Source organism: Gossypium hirsutum, chromosome D01, assembly GCF_007990345.1.
Source record: "Gossypium hirsutum isolate 1008001.06 chromosome D01, Gossypium_hirsutum_v2.1, whole genome shotgun sequence".
In the NCBI taxonomy this organism is placed as follows: domain Eukaryota; kingdom Viridiplantae; phylum Streptophyta; class Magnoliopsida; order Malvales; family Malvaceae; genus Gossypium; species Gossypium hirsutum.
Window position 1 is genome coordinate 29,425,116 of NC_053437.1, and position 17,970 is coordinate 29,443,085.

General features: G+C 34.3%; 1 protein-coding gene across 1 annotated transcript; it reads left to right on the plus strand.

Annotated features, from left to right (window-relative positions):
• The first annotated feature begins 7,062 nt into the window (after positions 1–7,062).
• Positions 7,063–8,774, plus strand: LOC107921249 (syntaxin-121). Its single transcript, XM_016851125.2, has 2 exons — positions 7,063–7,873; positions 8,196–8,774. Exons 1-2 carry the CDS (start codon positions 7,309–7,311, stop codon positions 8,546–8,548), a joined length of 918 nt encoding a protein of 305 aa, XP_016706614.2. The 5' UTR covers positions 7,063–7,308; the 3' UTR covers positions 8,549–8,774.
• Positions 8,775–17,970: the final 9,196 nt, after the last annotated feature.

The following is a 17,970-nucleotide window of genomic DNA, read 5'->3' on the forward strand; positions in this document are numbered from 1 at the left end:
AATCTGTGAGTCTACCAGTCTTGTTGTGGTATGAGAATCAGTGTTAACAAACAAGTTATGAAACAAAGATCCAGGACTTAAGGACTCAGTTGGCCTATCAGACAGAGACTCCACAATAGGAACATACGTGGAGACATATCCATCGGACTAAGAAGGAACCATAGAACTCTCAAAGGTACAGAAATTGACATTCATCAAACACAATGTGTCGAGAAACAATAACGTTACCATCCGGTGTAAACATTGACACCCTTTATCTTAAGGACTGTATCCTAAAAATGTGCATGGTTGAGAACGAAATTCTAGCTTGTGCTTATTAAATAGACGTAGATATGGGAAACAACAACACCCAAACACTCGCAGATGATCATACGTTGCATCCTTACCATGAAGAATCTTGTTAGGAGACTGACCTTTCAAGACTGAGATAGGTAGTCTATTTATTAAATGCACAACACAAGTGAAAGCATAACCCCAAAATTCCATCGATATATTCTCTTGAGCCAAAAGAGTAAGACCCATTTCAACAATATGTTTGTGTTTTTGTTCGGCCACACCATTATGTTCTGACGTATGTGGGTACGAGAGTCGATTAATAATACCATGCTGAGCTAGAACTACCGTGAAAGCTTCAAACTCACCACCTCAATCGCTTTGGAATTATTTGATATCTTTCCCAAACTGAGTTTTAACCAACTTCTGAAATTGAATAAAACAATCAATGGTCTGTGACTTCCACTGAATGAGAAATAACTAGGTAAAACGACTAAACATATCAACAAATGAGACATAGTACCAATTACTTCCGCAGACAACAGACGCAAGTCCCCATAAATCGGAGACAATTAAATCAAAAGAACCAATATATTTAGTAGTAGAGTTCGAAAAAGGCAACTTATGAAATTTTCCTCATTGATAGGCAGTATAAACATTATCAAGAGAAACTTTATTCGAAGCAATTTGACATTTATCTAAAATCGATTTAACAATACGGGCAGAGGGATGACCAAGTCGGCGGTGCCATAGTGCAAAAATGTCATAGGTGTTGGAGCAAGTTTGAAGTCTTGTGTTATGAATAGAAGAGAAAACACCACTTTGACTAGTAGCAACCGGTGAAAAATGATAGAGCCCATCACGAGTGTGGCCTCGTAAAAAAATTTCCCGAGTTTGAATGTTTTTAATAACACAGTGAAACATGTGAAATTCAAAGAAGACATTATTTTCTTTAGCAAACTGTGAAATAGACAACAAATTTTTCCATATATTCAACACACAAAAAATTTTAGACAGATGAAGTAATTTATTCTTCGTAGGCAAAGTAGAATGCTCGGTATATTTAATTTTTGCAGATGTCTCATCACTCATTAAAAGAGGAGATGTACCTGAGTATGGCATAGATTCATTTAAGCCTCATTGTGGACATGATGTGTAGATACCACGACAAAGTTCCTATAGGCATAGGGACATAGGAATTAACATGATCAAAATTGGACCCATACTGGGCCGTATTCACATTAGACCTAGTAGTGTTCAAGAAATTCGACTCAGGAGCATTAGGAACATGTGGCAACCCAACACATGGTGGAGAATCAAAAGCAAAAGTCGGATCTAAGGCCCTAACTCCAAAAGTCAACCCATAAAGAACACGCGCTCTAGGCTTTGTTAACCATGGAACACTCGGCCTACTATTTGGCCCATGAAAACCTACATTGTTGACACCTAATTGCTCAATACCTTGTCCATGACCAGGTGGGCCCCCAAAGCTAACCAGGTTAGCATTCGACCCAAGTCTTTGGCCAACATCATGCTGCCCAAAAGTGTGGCCTATACCATTTGACCTAGCAAAGTCATCATTTGGCCCAAAATTATGGCCTGCAACATTTGGCCTAGTAAGACCTATGGGAGAAGCATGTGACCCAATGCGCATAACTTCATAAGGGTTATGCAAAACCTTAAAAGTTGCCTCATTTGAAACGGTTGCATTTGGTGGTATACCCTCCCACCATTGGCCTTGAGTAAAACCTTGTGGAGCCGCCGTCAGAGATGCCCCGAACAGACTTGGAACCTTCGGAAGGAAGGGGAAACCACCATAGGCAGCATCTCGTGCTGATTTACAGTATTTGAACTAAATAAATCATACGACACCCTTCCGTCACTTGCAATCAGAACCCAAGTAGTCGAAGCCCGAGCCACTGCCGACAGATAGGTACTGTCGTAATCCCTATTAAACCGATAATAGCAACGCTGTGCTAAGTGCCCAAACCAACCACAAATTTGAAACTGGATCCGAGATCAAAAATCCCTCCCATGGCCACCAGTGGAGAACGAACACCACGCGCGGGTTCCACCACCATCGGCGACGGATCTAATTCCATAAGGTTTGTGTAAAATGACATCTCCTGCGCCGCACGAGTCTATCGACTCTCATATTCCAAAAAGACTCCACAAGCCTTTGCATGAGGGCTCGAGCGAGAACGACGCAAGTGTGAGAACGACATTGTACTCCGACAACAAGCCCGCAAGAACAATCTCAACCTTCTCAGCCTCCGAGATTCGAGACCCAGAGGCTTCGGTCAAGGCACAAGTATTCTGAATTTTAGCCACATATTCTGTAACACCCTTAACTCCTTTCCTTCATCGGATTAGGGTCACGGGCATTACTAACACGTCATACAAGACTATTCCAATTATTGGCATCAGAGTATTAGTCCATATTCCGTCTACGATTATCTTTTTAATTTATATTTGATGATGTTAGTGGAATGCACTTAATTTAGGTTTGCTAATCCACCTCAATACAGAGTAAAAATTACTCTTACATCCCCTATTTCGAGTGTACGAGACTTTAAAAGTAGTTTAAAAATAGGCAGAGACTAATTTGAAACAATTCTGGAAGTTTAGGAAATAACTACAAAAAATTTGATTATAGGGGTCACACACCCGTGTGGCCAGGCCGTGTAATTCTCTGACTTGGGTTACACGCCCATGTGGCCAGGTCGTGTGCACTTAAAAGTACCTTAAAACTCAAGTTCATCATTTCCTAATTACGTGGGCACTAAGTGACTCAATTACCAATCATTTAACCTATTCAAAACATGATTAAACATGACCAAAATACACCAAATTCGTCACTTAATATGCCTAACTAATTACCTTCATCGGTACCACATTTTATATGTTCAAATACATCAACAACACATCTAACATTCAAGACTTTCATTCATATCTCATTTACCATAATTGGACTATCACTTAGTTATTTAAGCTACTAAACTTTAATCTAACACATATCAAATATAAACTAGGCTAACATACCAACATAGCCTCAACCACAACCATATACACATTTAAGCATAATTTCACTAGCAACTAAGATAACCACACCTTATAGACAATATCAACAAAAAACTCTCTAGGTACATGCCATTATAAAATGAAATATCACCACACTTGAGCTCGAGATTTGTGATTTGATACTGAGTCAGCAATAATTTGAAAAGCACCTAACCTGCGCACGGAAAACAAAATCGTACGCTGAGTAAAAATCAGTGGTATTTCTATAATCCGAATAATATAAACTTGATATAAGTATTTAACATGCAATATGCAACAAGTAAGCTATGGTCATGTGTTTCAATTCAATAGTATAATTTTTTCTCATTCCTTATTCACATCTACTAAGATTTACACATGTTCAAATATATAAGTATATATCAATGGCATTTCATTTAACATTTGAATACATCATCTCATGCAATGTCATGATTCATATATTAGATCAATACTTGAATTCATTCAAGTTTCACATCTCAATTCATCATTTCATATCTCATTTCTCATATCATAATCATTTCTCATATTTGCCATTTCAATATTTTCTCATCTCATAGTCATTTCTCATCTTTACCATTTCAATATTAATCACATAAATTATTATTTTACTTTCCCCTATTAACACGACACGGACTCGGACAAATACATGGATCCAACCAACATACCAGTTTGGCACCAAGTGCCTCATCGGATAAATCCGAAGTAATAACTGCACCCAGCACTATATAAATTGACGCCCAGTGTCTCATCAGTTAAATTGAAGCAAATTGGCACCGAGTGCCTCATCGACTCAAGATTGAAGTAATCCCTGAACTCTTCCTATCCTATGGCATACCATCTATATCCAACTTAGCCCGATACAGTTAATAGAGATTCATTTCACTTTTCAATACAACCAATGTCTCAATTTCATGAATGTATATCATCACATATAAACAAATATTCAATTTGATAATAATCACATTTTTCTCAATACATGTATATTCATAATCAATATATTTCATAATATACAAAATCAATCCACTTCATTTCAATTATGAATTTAATTCATCCCAAAGTACCAAAGTACTCACCTAAATTGCTTACCATATGCAAACAATTATATATGCATTAATCTACTATTTAATTTGGACTATAGAAATACAAACCGTGAATTTCGAGCTATTTGACTTCGATTTTATCCTTCCTCTTTTTACTCGAGGATTCCGGTATGACGTTACCTACGGAATAAAACAATTAAATCACATTAATATTACACATTTCAGTTTCACATTAAATTTTAATTTTCACACTGTATTTTGCTTATTATTCAATGTAACCCCTAAACCAAGACTAATTTTAATCTTCACAATTAACTTCATATTTATATACTAATTTCACTCTAGACCACATTTAACTTTCTCTTTTCCAATCCGACCCCTTAATTTTGAATTTTTTACAATTTAGGCCCTATTGTTCAAAATCAACAATTAATTCCACAATTTAGCCTTTTTCTATTTCTAACTTAAACATCTATCTATTTAATTCCTAATACTTAAACTATTCAACAATGTCAACATCTAAAATCTTAAGCAATACTAAAAATTACAATATGGGTCGGGTATCTCGAGGTACCGGGATTTAAAAAACGTAAAAGTTACAAATATAAAAGACTAAATTGACTAACCAATTAATATTTAGAAGATGAAAACCATTGGAGCCGTCGGCCTCTTTTGTGTCTTTCTTTCTTTTGTTTTCTTTAATTTTCTTTAATTTGCATGCATTCCTCTTTCTAATTCTTTATTCTTTCTTTTATTATATGTTTCTATTATTGTAACTATTATTATATAATATAATTTACATACATTTTATATAATTTATTATAACATACATATATATATTAAGTAATATATATACATCATACATTATTAGTGCCGTCCACCACACTAAGTAATTGCTTAATTGCTATTTTAGTTCTTTTAGTTTATTTCAATTTATAAATTAACTTTGATCCCTTATGCGATTTAGTCCCTGAACTTTAATAATTCTTAATTTCACAAAATTCACTAATCCAAAAATTAATTAGCTACTAAACTAACCTTGTAAATATTTAATAAAAATATTTACAGGTTCGGTTTACTAAAATGGAGCCACGAAAATACACATTCTGACAACCCCAACTATTGGGTCGTTACATATTCTTTAATTGTCATATTACCTTTTTTAATCGAATGCCACTCATATTTAATGCGAGACAATTTGGCTTCGGTCACGACGGCAAACAGTTGGTTTGCGGTACTCCAGACATCACACGAAGTCTTTGCATATGTAAAATAGGAAAGTAAAACACCAGTTTTTGTGGACAACAACTAGGATGCGAGCAACTTATCTTGCTGATGAAAGAAGGATGCCTTTGGAGTCGGAACCAAAGGACCCTCAAGAGATGGAACAAACCGTGGTGGAGCAGGTAAGGTTCCTTCAATAAAACCTGTTAACTCATACACTTCAACAATCAATTTTATGTGTTGTTGCCACTGAACGAAGTTACCTTCGTCTAATTTGACAGTATCGTGTCGAGGGAACATTGAACTAATCTAGAACTTGACAGAACATTGGATGGATTACCATTGTTTGCAGAAACATACTCAGTTGAGTTAAGCATGAAAGCGGAACACGAGCAAGTCTCCAAGACTTAGGCGAAAGATACCATATAAGTGTATACAAGGAAGTCAATAGAAAATGAAATGACTGAAATGAATTGAAAAATAATTTATTATTGCCTACCTTGATATAGTTTTAACTAGTGTATTTATATACAATTTACAGAGAGATAATTGATACTAACAACTTGTGAACAGCTCACTAACCATACTAACAACCTAACAGATTCTTTACTAATGACGTATTCTAATAGAGACTTTGGAGAAACTTTGTAAATATTTCGATTAACCAATAAAATACGCTCTCTCTTTGCTTTCTCACTCTCTTTATTCTTTACTTTTTGTCTATCCTTTTATTTTATAACATAAAATGTTATTAACTTAAATTGGGTGATTCCTTATTTATAGGAAAAGGCTCTTTTGATCCAATAAATATGATTAATATAAGAGTAGAGTGAAGATGAAGTCTTATTTTTATCCAATAAATATGAATATTAAGATAATGTTTTTACAATCTTAGAAGATTGTAGCAGAAGGTTTGTATTCAATTCTATAAGATTTTAATCCCTTCCATAAGCTTCTGAACTCATTTAAAGCTTTTCAGCTCTTTGGACGCATTTTAGAATCATTTATGATGTTCTAGTAACTTTAAACTTTCTTGTTACGGAATTGTTGCAACTAGAAAATTGATATTGTGCCCAATTAACATAGTTGTAGTACCAAGTAGGTTTTAATTGAAAAACAAGTTCAATATTACTCCTGAGCTAATTTCCATTGTTTTGTGCCAAGATTATTTTGCTTCAGCCTTATTATTTATTTCTTGGTTGCATATAAATCTTTTAATGACTAACTAAGTCTCCTATCAAATTGTATAATTTTGGGTGAGATTTAAAACTGTTGGATAACTGTTAATTTGTTATGTATAATTGAGTGATTATTACACTAGGTTAAGACGTTATAAGTTAAAATGGTTATATTTATTTAGGTAAAATCTTGGAGTAAAAGACAATATTAAAGTTAGGATTCATTAATGCATGCAGGATTAGTGTTTATATTTTATATAAAAAGTCGTAAGTGGATGTCATTCAGCACCAAGAAATAGAAAAATCAACGATTACATAGAAAGAACATTCCAATTTACTCGATCAAAATACAATGCTTTTTCCTGCTCATGAAATCTGACTTTTTCTTTTCTTCCACTTTCCAAGATCTTTCTCTTTTCAATTCTCTTACATCTTTCCCACCACAAAAAGCAATCAACAATTCCCTTCATATACCTCACTTTTCCGCCGTTTTTTTCCTTCATTTCTCATTAGTTTGAGTTGGTAAACCGGCGATGAACGATCTGTTTTCAGGCTCTTTCTCTCGACCCCCAAGCTCAGAATTTTCCCCTGATCACCATGTAATCCAGATGACTCCTCAACCCTCCTCCCCCGCCGGCGACGGCGTTGACCACCTCCACAAGTTCTTCAAGGACGTCGAGTCCATCAACGGTGAGCTCAAAGAACTCGAGAAGCTCAACGGCGACCTCTCCTCCTCCCACGAGCAAAGCAAGACGTTGCACAACGCGAAAGCCGTGAAGGAATTGAGAGCAAAGATGGATTCCGACGTCAACATGGCGTTGCAGAAGGCCAAGCTTATTAAGGCCAGGCTCGAAGCACTTGACCGGTCCAGCGACACAAGCCGGAACATGCCCGGGTGTGGACCGGGGTCATCTTCGGACCGGACGAGGACGTCGGTGGTCAACGGGTTGAGGAAGAAGTTGAAGGATTCGATGGAAAGCTTTAATGGTTTGAGAGAAAAGATATCGTCTGAGTATAGAGAAACTGTTGAGAGAAGGTATTTTACGGTCACCGGCGAAAACCCAGATGTGCGGACTCTTGATCTTTTGATTTCAACAGGTCAGTTGAACCCATTCAACGCTCTTACTATAAGACCCATTTTTATGGTTCATGTTTATAAAAATTGGAAGTAAAAAATATTTATAATTATTTAATTAAAATTTGGATGGATATATTTTTATTTTTATTATAAAACTAAGTCCTTTACATTTAATTTTAAAGTAGAAATGTAAATTTTAAATGTCCAATGTTGATTTATTGTGTTTTAAAATAATATTTTTAAAGGCTTATTTTTGTACCTTATTCAAATACCATAAATCATTATTTTTCAACATTCAACTTTGAAAACCTTGCCTTTTATTATTATTATTATTTTATAAAGGGGAAAGTGAGACATTTATGCAAAAAGCGATTCAAGAACAAGGGAGGGGAAGAGTTTTGGATACAATAAACGAGATTCAAGAAAGGCACGATGCTGTTAAGGACTTGGAGAAGAATCTCAAAGAACTTCACCAAGTTTTCATGGATATGGCGGTGCTGGTTCAAACCCAAGGTGAAGAACTGGACGATATCGAGAGGCAAGTGAACCGAGCTAATTCGTACGTAAGAGACGGAGCTACCCGACTTCAAACCGCTAGAAATTATCAAAAAAATACCCGCAAATGGACTTGTTATGCTATCATACTCCTCCTCATCATCTTGATTATCGTGTTAGTCATACTGAGACCGTGGTAAAAAGAATGAAGGTTATTTTAATATTATTTGACTTATAAATTTAGTTTATACATAAATTATTTTTCATCCTAAAAAAATAAATTAACTTTTACAAGTTTTTAGAGAATTTTGTTTTTATATTTTGAAGATTCTTACTTCGGGTTTCGGTGTTTAGTTTTATCTTCATCCTTTTGTACTATTGTTTTTCCCATTTTAGTGAAATTATCTTTACCCGTGGTTTTTGTCCTCTTTGGAGAGGTTTTTCGCGTAAAATATTTGTATTCGATCTTTTTCAATTTCTTTTTTATTTTACTTGTTCGTTGCTTAACCGGTTTTATCCCCAACAAACTCGTATTAGAGCTAGTTTGATTTTCGCAATCAACCCATTTAGAAATGACATTAACAATGTTTGATATTGATAAGTTCGATGGCATCACAAATTTTAATCTGTGACAAGTTCGGATGACAACAATTCTGATTTAGAGCGATCTTGAGAAGACACTTATAGAGAAGAAGCCTGCAAACATAGATAAATCATAATGAGATAGGTTATATAAAAATAGTTCTATCTATGATTCAATTATGTCTAACAAATAATGTGTTGCAAGAGGTTTTGATGGAGAAAATGACATTCACATTATATAAAAGGTTAGAAACCTTCTATGCGACTAAGTCTTTAACTAACCAATTAGTGCTGAAGTAATGGTTGTACACGTTCCACATGAACGAAGGTGAGCACAATAGAGATCACATCAGTCAATTTATTACTCTTCTAAATGATTGAAAGAATGTTGAGGTTTAGATTGATAATGAAGATCAGACTACGTTATTCTTGTGCTCTTACCCCATTTATACAAGTCTTTTAAGGAAATCCTGATTTATGGTAAAGATAATCTCTCATTCGAGGATGTGCAGGGTCATCTATTGAACAAATACAAACTCGACAATGAGTTTGATTCGGATAGCAAGTTAGATAGACAAGCCTCGATTTTGGTAGCATCAAGGAAGCGAGACAAGAGATGTCGCTATTGTAAGAAGTTAGGTTATGTTAAGGCAGATTGTTACAAATTACGAATTAAAAGGGTTGCTGAGGGCAACGAGGAAGATTTAGCTGGTGCTAATTTGACCAATGACAAGGGTGATCATTTGTTGTTGGTGTCAACAAGTGAAAGCTCGAAGCTTACGTCCGAATGGATCCTAGATTCGAGGTGTTCTTTCCACATGTGTCTCAACAGGGACTAATTCTCCACATACAATTCAGTTGAAGGTGGAGTTGTGCACATGGGGAATGACTCACCCAGTAAAATAACCAGTGTTGGTACTGTTCATAAATCAGGATGCACGACGGGACAATCAGGACACTATCAGATGTCAAGCATATGCCTGACTTGAAGAAAAATCTCATCTCTTTGGGAAATTTGGACTTAAAGGGTTGTAGAATTAACATCGAGTCAAGCGACATTAAGGTATCCCATGGGGCTCTTGTTTTGATAAAAGTTAAAAAGATTGACGGTTTTTATGTTCTGGAAAGATCAACGGTGACCGGTGAAACATGACGTCCCTCGTTTGTTAAGAAGTCAAAATCGACTCATATGAAGCAAAGACAACTTGGTCATAGAAGGGAAAATGGTATGATCTTTTCGTATAAGAGAGGTTTTCTTTTGGATGCAAGCTTTGAAAAGGTAGGGCACTGCATTCGTGGAAATCATACCCGAGTTAGTTTTGATTTGACAGTGCACAAGTCGAAGACTAGAAGTCTTCCAGCTTCTAAGCACAACTTCGAGTCAGTGAATATCCTGCATAGTTCGAGATAAGCCCGTGGCTGGCTTTGACAAAAAAGGCGTTGTGGAAATATGAGTGAAGGTGAAGATTTGTAGAGTTATGCCTCATATTTTTTGGCTTTTCTTCTCTTAGTTAAACTCTATTTTTATTTTACCACTTAAACTCTGATTAGTGTAGGTTATTTTAATATTATTTTACCTATAAATTTAGCCTATAAATAGACCCTTTTTCCACCCTAGAAAAATAACCCATAACACATTTAGGTTTTAGCTTTTACAAGCTTTTAGAGAATTTTGTGTTTACGTTTTGAGAGTTCTTATTTCGGGTTTCGGGGTTTAGTTTTATCTCCATCTTTTTGTACTTTTTTGTTTTTGCTGTTTTAGTGAAATTAACTTTGCCCGTGATTTTTTATCCTCTTCGAAGAGGTTTTTCCACATAAAATATTTGTGTTCGATCTTTTCAATTTCTTCTTTATTTTACTTGTTCGTTGCTTAATCGAGTTTATCCCCAACATAAAAAAATAAAAAAAATTAGGTTCAATTTTGGGTTTATTAAATTTGATTTTATTAATGTTAGTTTTACCAATCACCTTTTACGGATTGACATAATTTTTTACTAATGGTTTTTTAATATTTAATTGTTGAATCTTAAAGAGGATTAGCAACCCATTTGTAATGATTGAATGTGCAAGAATCAATCTAAGTAAAGACCAAATTGAAAACTTTCAATACAATTCAATCCAATCCAATCCAAGTTCTCTTATATAAAAGATTGGATCTTGGAGAGAGTTTGATACTAAAAAGATCACTACTATTATGAAGATAAATAGAAGGCCATTTTGTATAGATATTTTAGTGGAATGAGTAATTGTAATGTAACAAGACTTAATTAATGTCTATATATGCACAACTTGTTTAGGCTAAGGATATGATTTGAGAAAGCACCTCATTTGTTCATAGAAGAATTATTTTATTAAGTGCAAACATTGTAAGTAGAATAAATTGAATCAATAAGTTACATCTAAGCTTTCAAGGGGAAAACTTAGGAGAGTTATTTAATTTGAGTATAGGCATGAGGTTGCTTCTTAAAGAGTGAGTAAGACTTAAATCAGAGCTTGTACTCATTAATAAAATTTTTGTGCTCATCTTTATTTTTCCTACAATAGATTTAGTCTAGTAGTAGCTTACCGTATATCCGACATGTAACACCCATATCCTGATTCCGTTGCTAGAATAGGATACAAAATGTTACTAGTCAAGTTGGAACATTTAATAAGGTTTAGAATTCAATAATCAATTCAATTTCATGATTACAAGTAATATTCAATATGAAAGAGATCATTCAGTTTCGGATCTTAAATCGAGCTTTCGAAGCTCTAGAAATAAGTTACGAACATTTAGGGACTTCGAAACAATTCAGAACATTCAGGAATAAATTAAAAATTTTCAAGTCAGGGGTTACACGGCCGTGTGTCCGGGCCGTGTGACAAAGCCAAACCCGTGTGGTTCCAATATGGCCGTATATCTATCCTGCACCCCCGTGTTCGACCTCACACATCCGTGTGCTTAGGTCGCATAACTCTCTGATTTGGATCACAAAACTGTGTCGCCGGCCGTGTGTCTGCCCATGTGGAAACTGCACCTATAATGTTTTTACACACACTCTAGGTACACGACCATATGGGTTGCCCGTGTGCTTCACGCGGCCGTGTGACAGGCCGTGTGAGCCCAAAAATGACCAATTTCATGCTCAATTACACCCGTTTTTGCTTAGGTACCTAAATACATTCACTTATGCAATTTCATAGGCTAAACACCAACTTCAAACACACACATGTCAACCAACTCAACCAATATATCAACCATTATGTCGTCATTGACACCTCAATACATTTTATCTCATATCATTACCAATATGCAAATTCAAGCACATTATCTAGGCCTATCATAATAACCATTATATTAGAAGCTTTGAATTACCACATAACATAGGATTTCATACTTTTAACCAATAAGTCACATTTTAGTAACATGTAGATTCTCACAAGTCATTCAAAAACACTTCATAACATAACATTTTACTCAAATTAAGTAATTGACACAAATTATACATAGGGGTCCTAATACATGTCATATACCAAAATCAAGAATCAAAGTCTACCAAGGTTCCAGGATAGTGTGAATTCTGACGTTGACCCGATCTTCTTAGCCTTCTAAACGTAATCTATAAAATGAACCAAACACAGGTAAGCTTAACTAAAGCTTAGTAAGTTTGTTTTATAGTTTAATAAACCTTTCCAAGCGAACATAGAATTAGCCAATATTAAACATAGCGAATTCCATTATACGCAACCTATAGCAGTAATTAGCAACCAATTCAGTAGTTCAATATACTTAATGGACATTGCTCGATTGAACTTTATATCTGTATATCCGTAGATTTTGCTCGTTTAAACTTCATTCAGTATAACAGTAGAAATTTCTTGTTTGAGCTTCATTCAGTATAATAGTGAAATTTTCTCGTTTGAGCTTCATTTAGTATAACAGTAGAATTTGCTCGCTTGAGCTTCATTCAGTATAACAATAGAATTTGCTCATTTGAGCTTCATTTAGTATAACGATAGAATTTGCTCATTTTAGCTCCATTCAGTATACAACATCATATTCAACAGCAATATATTAATAGAGAATTCAAGATAATTTGAAACATAAAAAATGTACGAACTTATAAGACTAATTTGTAGAAAATTCCAAAGTAGAGGGGCTACCCCGTAATTTTCTCTTTTCCACGATTATCATGGCGTTCTTGATCTAAAAAAATAATTTCATTCAATTAATTAGAATAACAATACAATTTGATCATTTTTGGAAAATTACCTAATTACCCATCAACTTTTCATTTTTATTCAATTCAATCCCTAGGCCCTAATCATGCAAATTACTCATTTTTCCTTAACACCCATGATAGACCAATGTTCTATAGCTTCATATCAACCCCTATTTACAATAATTTCACCTCAAGTACAAGCAATTTATCATTTAATCAATTTAGTCCCTAAACATTAAAAATCATTAAAAATCACTTTTCAAAATAATCTAATCTATCAACAAAGCTTCATATTTCACTATAAGCTTTAAGAAATAACTTCATTCATCAAGGGAAAATTTTATAACATTTTACAGTTTCACAAATTGGTCCTCGATTTATCTAGATCAAGCTAATACGAACTCAAAAACATAAAAATTACTAAAACGAGCATCAATATACTTACGAAATCAAAGCTTCAAATCAAAAATATGAAAACCCTAATATTTCTCTTCTATTGCTGTGGAGAAGACAATGAAGTTGAATAGAGAATTTTCAATTTTATTTTCTTTGGTATATATACTTTGGTACTTTTGTAAATATTATAACTTTTTTAATTAAACCTTAATTAATCTAGATTAGGCCTAATTAAGTCATCCATCTAAGATCATCATCATTAATTACCACTAATTTAATTCCCATGACTAAATTACCCATTTAGCCCCTTTAATTTAATTATTCAACTTTTACAGTTTTTGCGATTCAATCCTTTTTACTCATTAAACTATCTAAATGATTAAATTTCTCAACCAAAATTTAATATAACTCTAAAGGCCTCGTAAATATCTTAATTAAATAATAGTTACAAATTATCACATCAGAATTATGGTATAGAAACCATTGTTTCTGACATCCCTAAAAATCTGGTTGTTACACGTTAGCCAAATATCAAGAATCTTTCAGTTGGTATTAGAGTTAAACACTTAACGCACCAAGTGGTGATCATGTTCTTGATTTTTTTTGAGATAGAAGGTGCTTTAGTAACCAAAACCCTATGTCAACAACTCTAACTACGCATACTTAAAACCTAGGATGATGGTTTTCATTAAGTTCATGGACGGGAAGGCTTGATGCTCAAGTTTGACAAGTTAGAAATTCTTTTTGCTGATGTTTCAGGGTCAAAACTATCAAACCTAATAAAACCTAGTCTAGTAAAGAAGACAAGCTTGTTAATGGAAACTTCAAAGCATTTAATGCTTCTTTCAAAAGTTAATGAACAAGAGTTTAGAAGAGTTTCAAAATGCAATATAACAAGAGAAATCTGGTTAATTCTTGAGACTGCACAAGAGAGAACTAACATTGTGAAGCAATTAAAGCTTCAATTATTGACTAGTAAGTTTGCATATCTATAAATTTTATAATACTAGTATTCAAATTTGGTTCTTTTGTAACACACCTAACCCGATCCCTTGGAAGGATCCAAGTAAGACGTGTAACACACCTAACCCAGCTCGACAGCCCTCCCGAAATATGAGAGAGTTCGGGTAAAAGTATAGGCCCGAAATATGGGTTTGGGCAAAAAAACAAGGCTGTTTAGAAAATGGGCCTGGCCTCGGGCACCATTTTTTTGGCCCGAGTCCGGACTAAATATATAATAAATATATTTTTTATTTTTTTATTTTTAAAATATTTTAAAATAATTTTTTATTTTTTATTTTTAAAATAAATTTTTGGAGTTTATTAAAAAAATGGGCCGGGCCGGGTTCGGGCTTACAAATTTTTCCCAGGCCAGGCCTGGACAAAATTTTAGGCCTAAATTTTGGGCTGGGCTAGGCCCGGGGCCTAAGACGCGGGCTAAATTTTTTTTCTAAGCCCGACCTGGCCCATGAGTACCTCTAGTCTGAAGTACAAATTCTTCTGAAAAATACAATTAGACATTACCCCCATCATCATGCATAATACAGATAAACAAATATCTCACAGTAGTAGATGTCCTCTGGCGTAGTCCTTTAGAAAATCTTCCTTCGATGGTAAACCTGAGAAGGAGAGGGTTAATGGGGTAAGTTCAAAAGAACTTAGTGAGTTCCATAGAGATCTTAAGTAGAATACTAATATCACAATTTAGTCTTTCAAAAGAATCACTCAACATTTCATAGTACGCCTAATGGCGCATACAGAATTCAGACATATTGAGTATGCCAATGGCGTGTCATATGAGCGAATATTATACGCCAACACTACATAACTCAAACATTCCATTTTCATGCTAGCCACATACCTAGAGTTAAAAGTCAGAGTCATATCAAGAGCGCTTATAAAAAATTAAGTCTTTTCATCTACAGTAGCTTAGTTCTATTCTAATTAAGTCTCAAATTAACTGACAAATTTATATATTAATAATAAACAAATCCATCTGACAGTAAACCAAGCGAGATTACCAAAGCATTTGGGTAGTGTACACTTAACAGAAGAGTCTGCCAAAGATAAATCTTCGCCAAGTAAAGAGTTCGTCAAATGACGCATACAAAGAAATCTATACTTAATCAAAACAAGCAATTTAATTACTCAACTTTACACTTAATTCACCAAAAAACTCTAAATAACAATCAGCTACCAAGACTTCGCCAGGCAAACTGTTACATATAATCAATTAGTTTTATTGGTTCAAGAAATAAACTTAAGCACTCAAACCAAATAACTCACACTAACATATCATAAATCGACATTAAAAGGCTATTGCAGAATCATTTGAACAAAACAAAAGGACACTAAAACCTCTCAAATAGACACCATTTTCAAACACAAATATATTTGCACCACCAAAACCATCAAACAACATGACAAGGCTTAAGCAGATTGTAGATAAAAAAAACTAGCATACAATCTAAAGTACAATCTAGCCAAATGCTCACATACTTATTTTGGAAGGCTTCTTGAAAATACTCCAGGTCAAACATTTAGCCTACGTACCCCTTACATCAGACTGCCACCAATGATAGGCCTCTTCCCTTAGAAACGACACAGTACCCTTTAATTTTTGTTCTGGAGTACAATCTAGATTCTCTAGAATCCTTTCCGTTGACACCATCCAATACTCTGCCATAGTAGGAGTTGTTCCAGCAACACCATTAAATATTTCAGCCCATTTGACAGGATCCTCTTCATAACAGATCCACGACTCCCTAATTCGGTTTAGGCTCTAGCAGCCCTTTTGCAGGAACCTCAGCATCGCTTACGACACTGCATCGTCTCCATTCTTGTAACCTCTTCCATAATTGGCGGTAGAATTCTCTATGTACTCCTCAAGGTTTGGGTTTTCTCTCTGAACAGTAGGTGACTCAATAGGTGTAGCCTTACGCGGCCTACCCCTATCACATCTACTTGGAGTGCTCATAATGTATTCTCAAAAATTTTAAAATCTAAAGTATATCTACAGTTTTCAAACAAATAGTTCAAAAATTAGATATTTTCGAAGTATTTACAGGGGTAACAGTAACTAAAGTAGGACCAGCATCGGAGTCTCGGATTTATTTTCTTGCAAAAAATAAACTTTTCAAAACTTTGTGGCATGGTTTTTCCCAAAAACACCCATATATGATATGCATGCAGACTTATTCTAATTTCCTTAGTTCGAGTTTAGAAAACCTAAGCGCCACAACCTGACCTAGATGTTAAGCCTGAATTCAAAAGATTACATTTGGCTACCGAACTGGCCAAGCAGAACTATCGAGATTTAAAAGTAGTTATTTAAAACATTTGCTTTAAATTCTAAAAAGACTTAGCATGTTTCCAAAAAGGAATTACAATTTAGTTTCAAAAATTGGTTGATCTTAATGATAGTTTTGCAAAAGCTGAATTCTAATATTATAATTGAATATATTTTTCAAACCTCATTTACTTAGTCATGCAATGGAAAAGTGATATCTAACATAGTTTTAATAAAAACTATACATTTTATATATAAATAATTAAAATTCATATTTCAACATCTTAAAGTTAAATTAAATTACATGCATTCTATATAACTCAAAACCTAAGTCTCATACGACAATTTAAAAATAAAATAATATAGTCTTTGAATAACAGAAAATGCGAATATTAAACCTAAAATACTTTAATATATAAAAAGACATTCTGAGTCGAGACCTTCTAGATGCCAAGTCCACGTCCTAGCCTAGTGGGTTATCTGTAAAGATAGAAATAATGGGGAAGTGAGCTTAAGAAGCTCAATGTAAGTTCAACCACAAGAAAATCAGTGTAAAGAGTAGATAAAACATACTAAATAAGAATACATAGAATAATCACAATTGAATAAAAATTCAGAGTATCGTTATCAACTCAACACAATATCATATCAGAATTCACAATTTTGTATGCACATGCTTATGAATGCAATGAAGTTCTAGTTTAACAGGGAAGATCCTACCCAACTCTGCTATGCACCACAATAAGAGTTACCTAGAACTCATCCATCCCTATACACCGCGTTATGGATAAATCACCAGTAATTTGTAGATAAATTGTCAGTAGTAAAAATTATGGATGAACCACTGATATTTTTAGTAAAAAGTTTGTAGAAAAGCTACTAGTAGGATATGGAAGCAGAACATTTTTGTAGATAAAAGCTGCTAGTAATTTATGGATGAACCACCAGAATTTTCAGTAAAAAATTTGTAGACAAGCTACTAGTAGGTTGTGGATGCACAACTTTTTTGAAAATAAAAGCTGCTAGTAATTTGTGAATGAACCACCAGTGTTGCAGATTATTAAACTGTCAGTATTTCGTCGTTTCATATCGTCCCCCACATAATGCAATATGACATGGTTGTAACAGTAGCATGTAAAAAAATATACAT

Excerpts from the sequence above, each read along its gene's own strand:
- LOC107921249 (XM_016851125.2), top strand. The coding sequence starts at position 7,309 with ATGAACGATCTGTTTTCAGGCTCTTTCTCTCGACCCCCAAGCTCAGAA. Across the intron at positions 7,874-8,195 it reads TGATCTTTTGATTTCAACAG|GGGAAAGTGAGACATTTATG; the intron begins GTCAGTTGAACC and ends TATTTTATAAAG.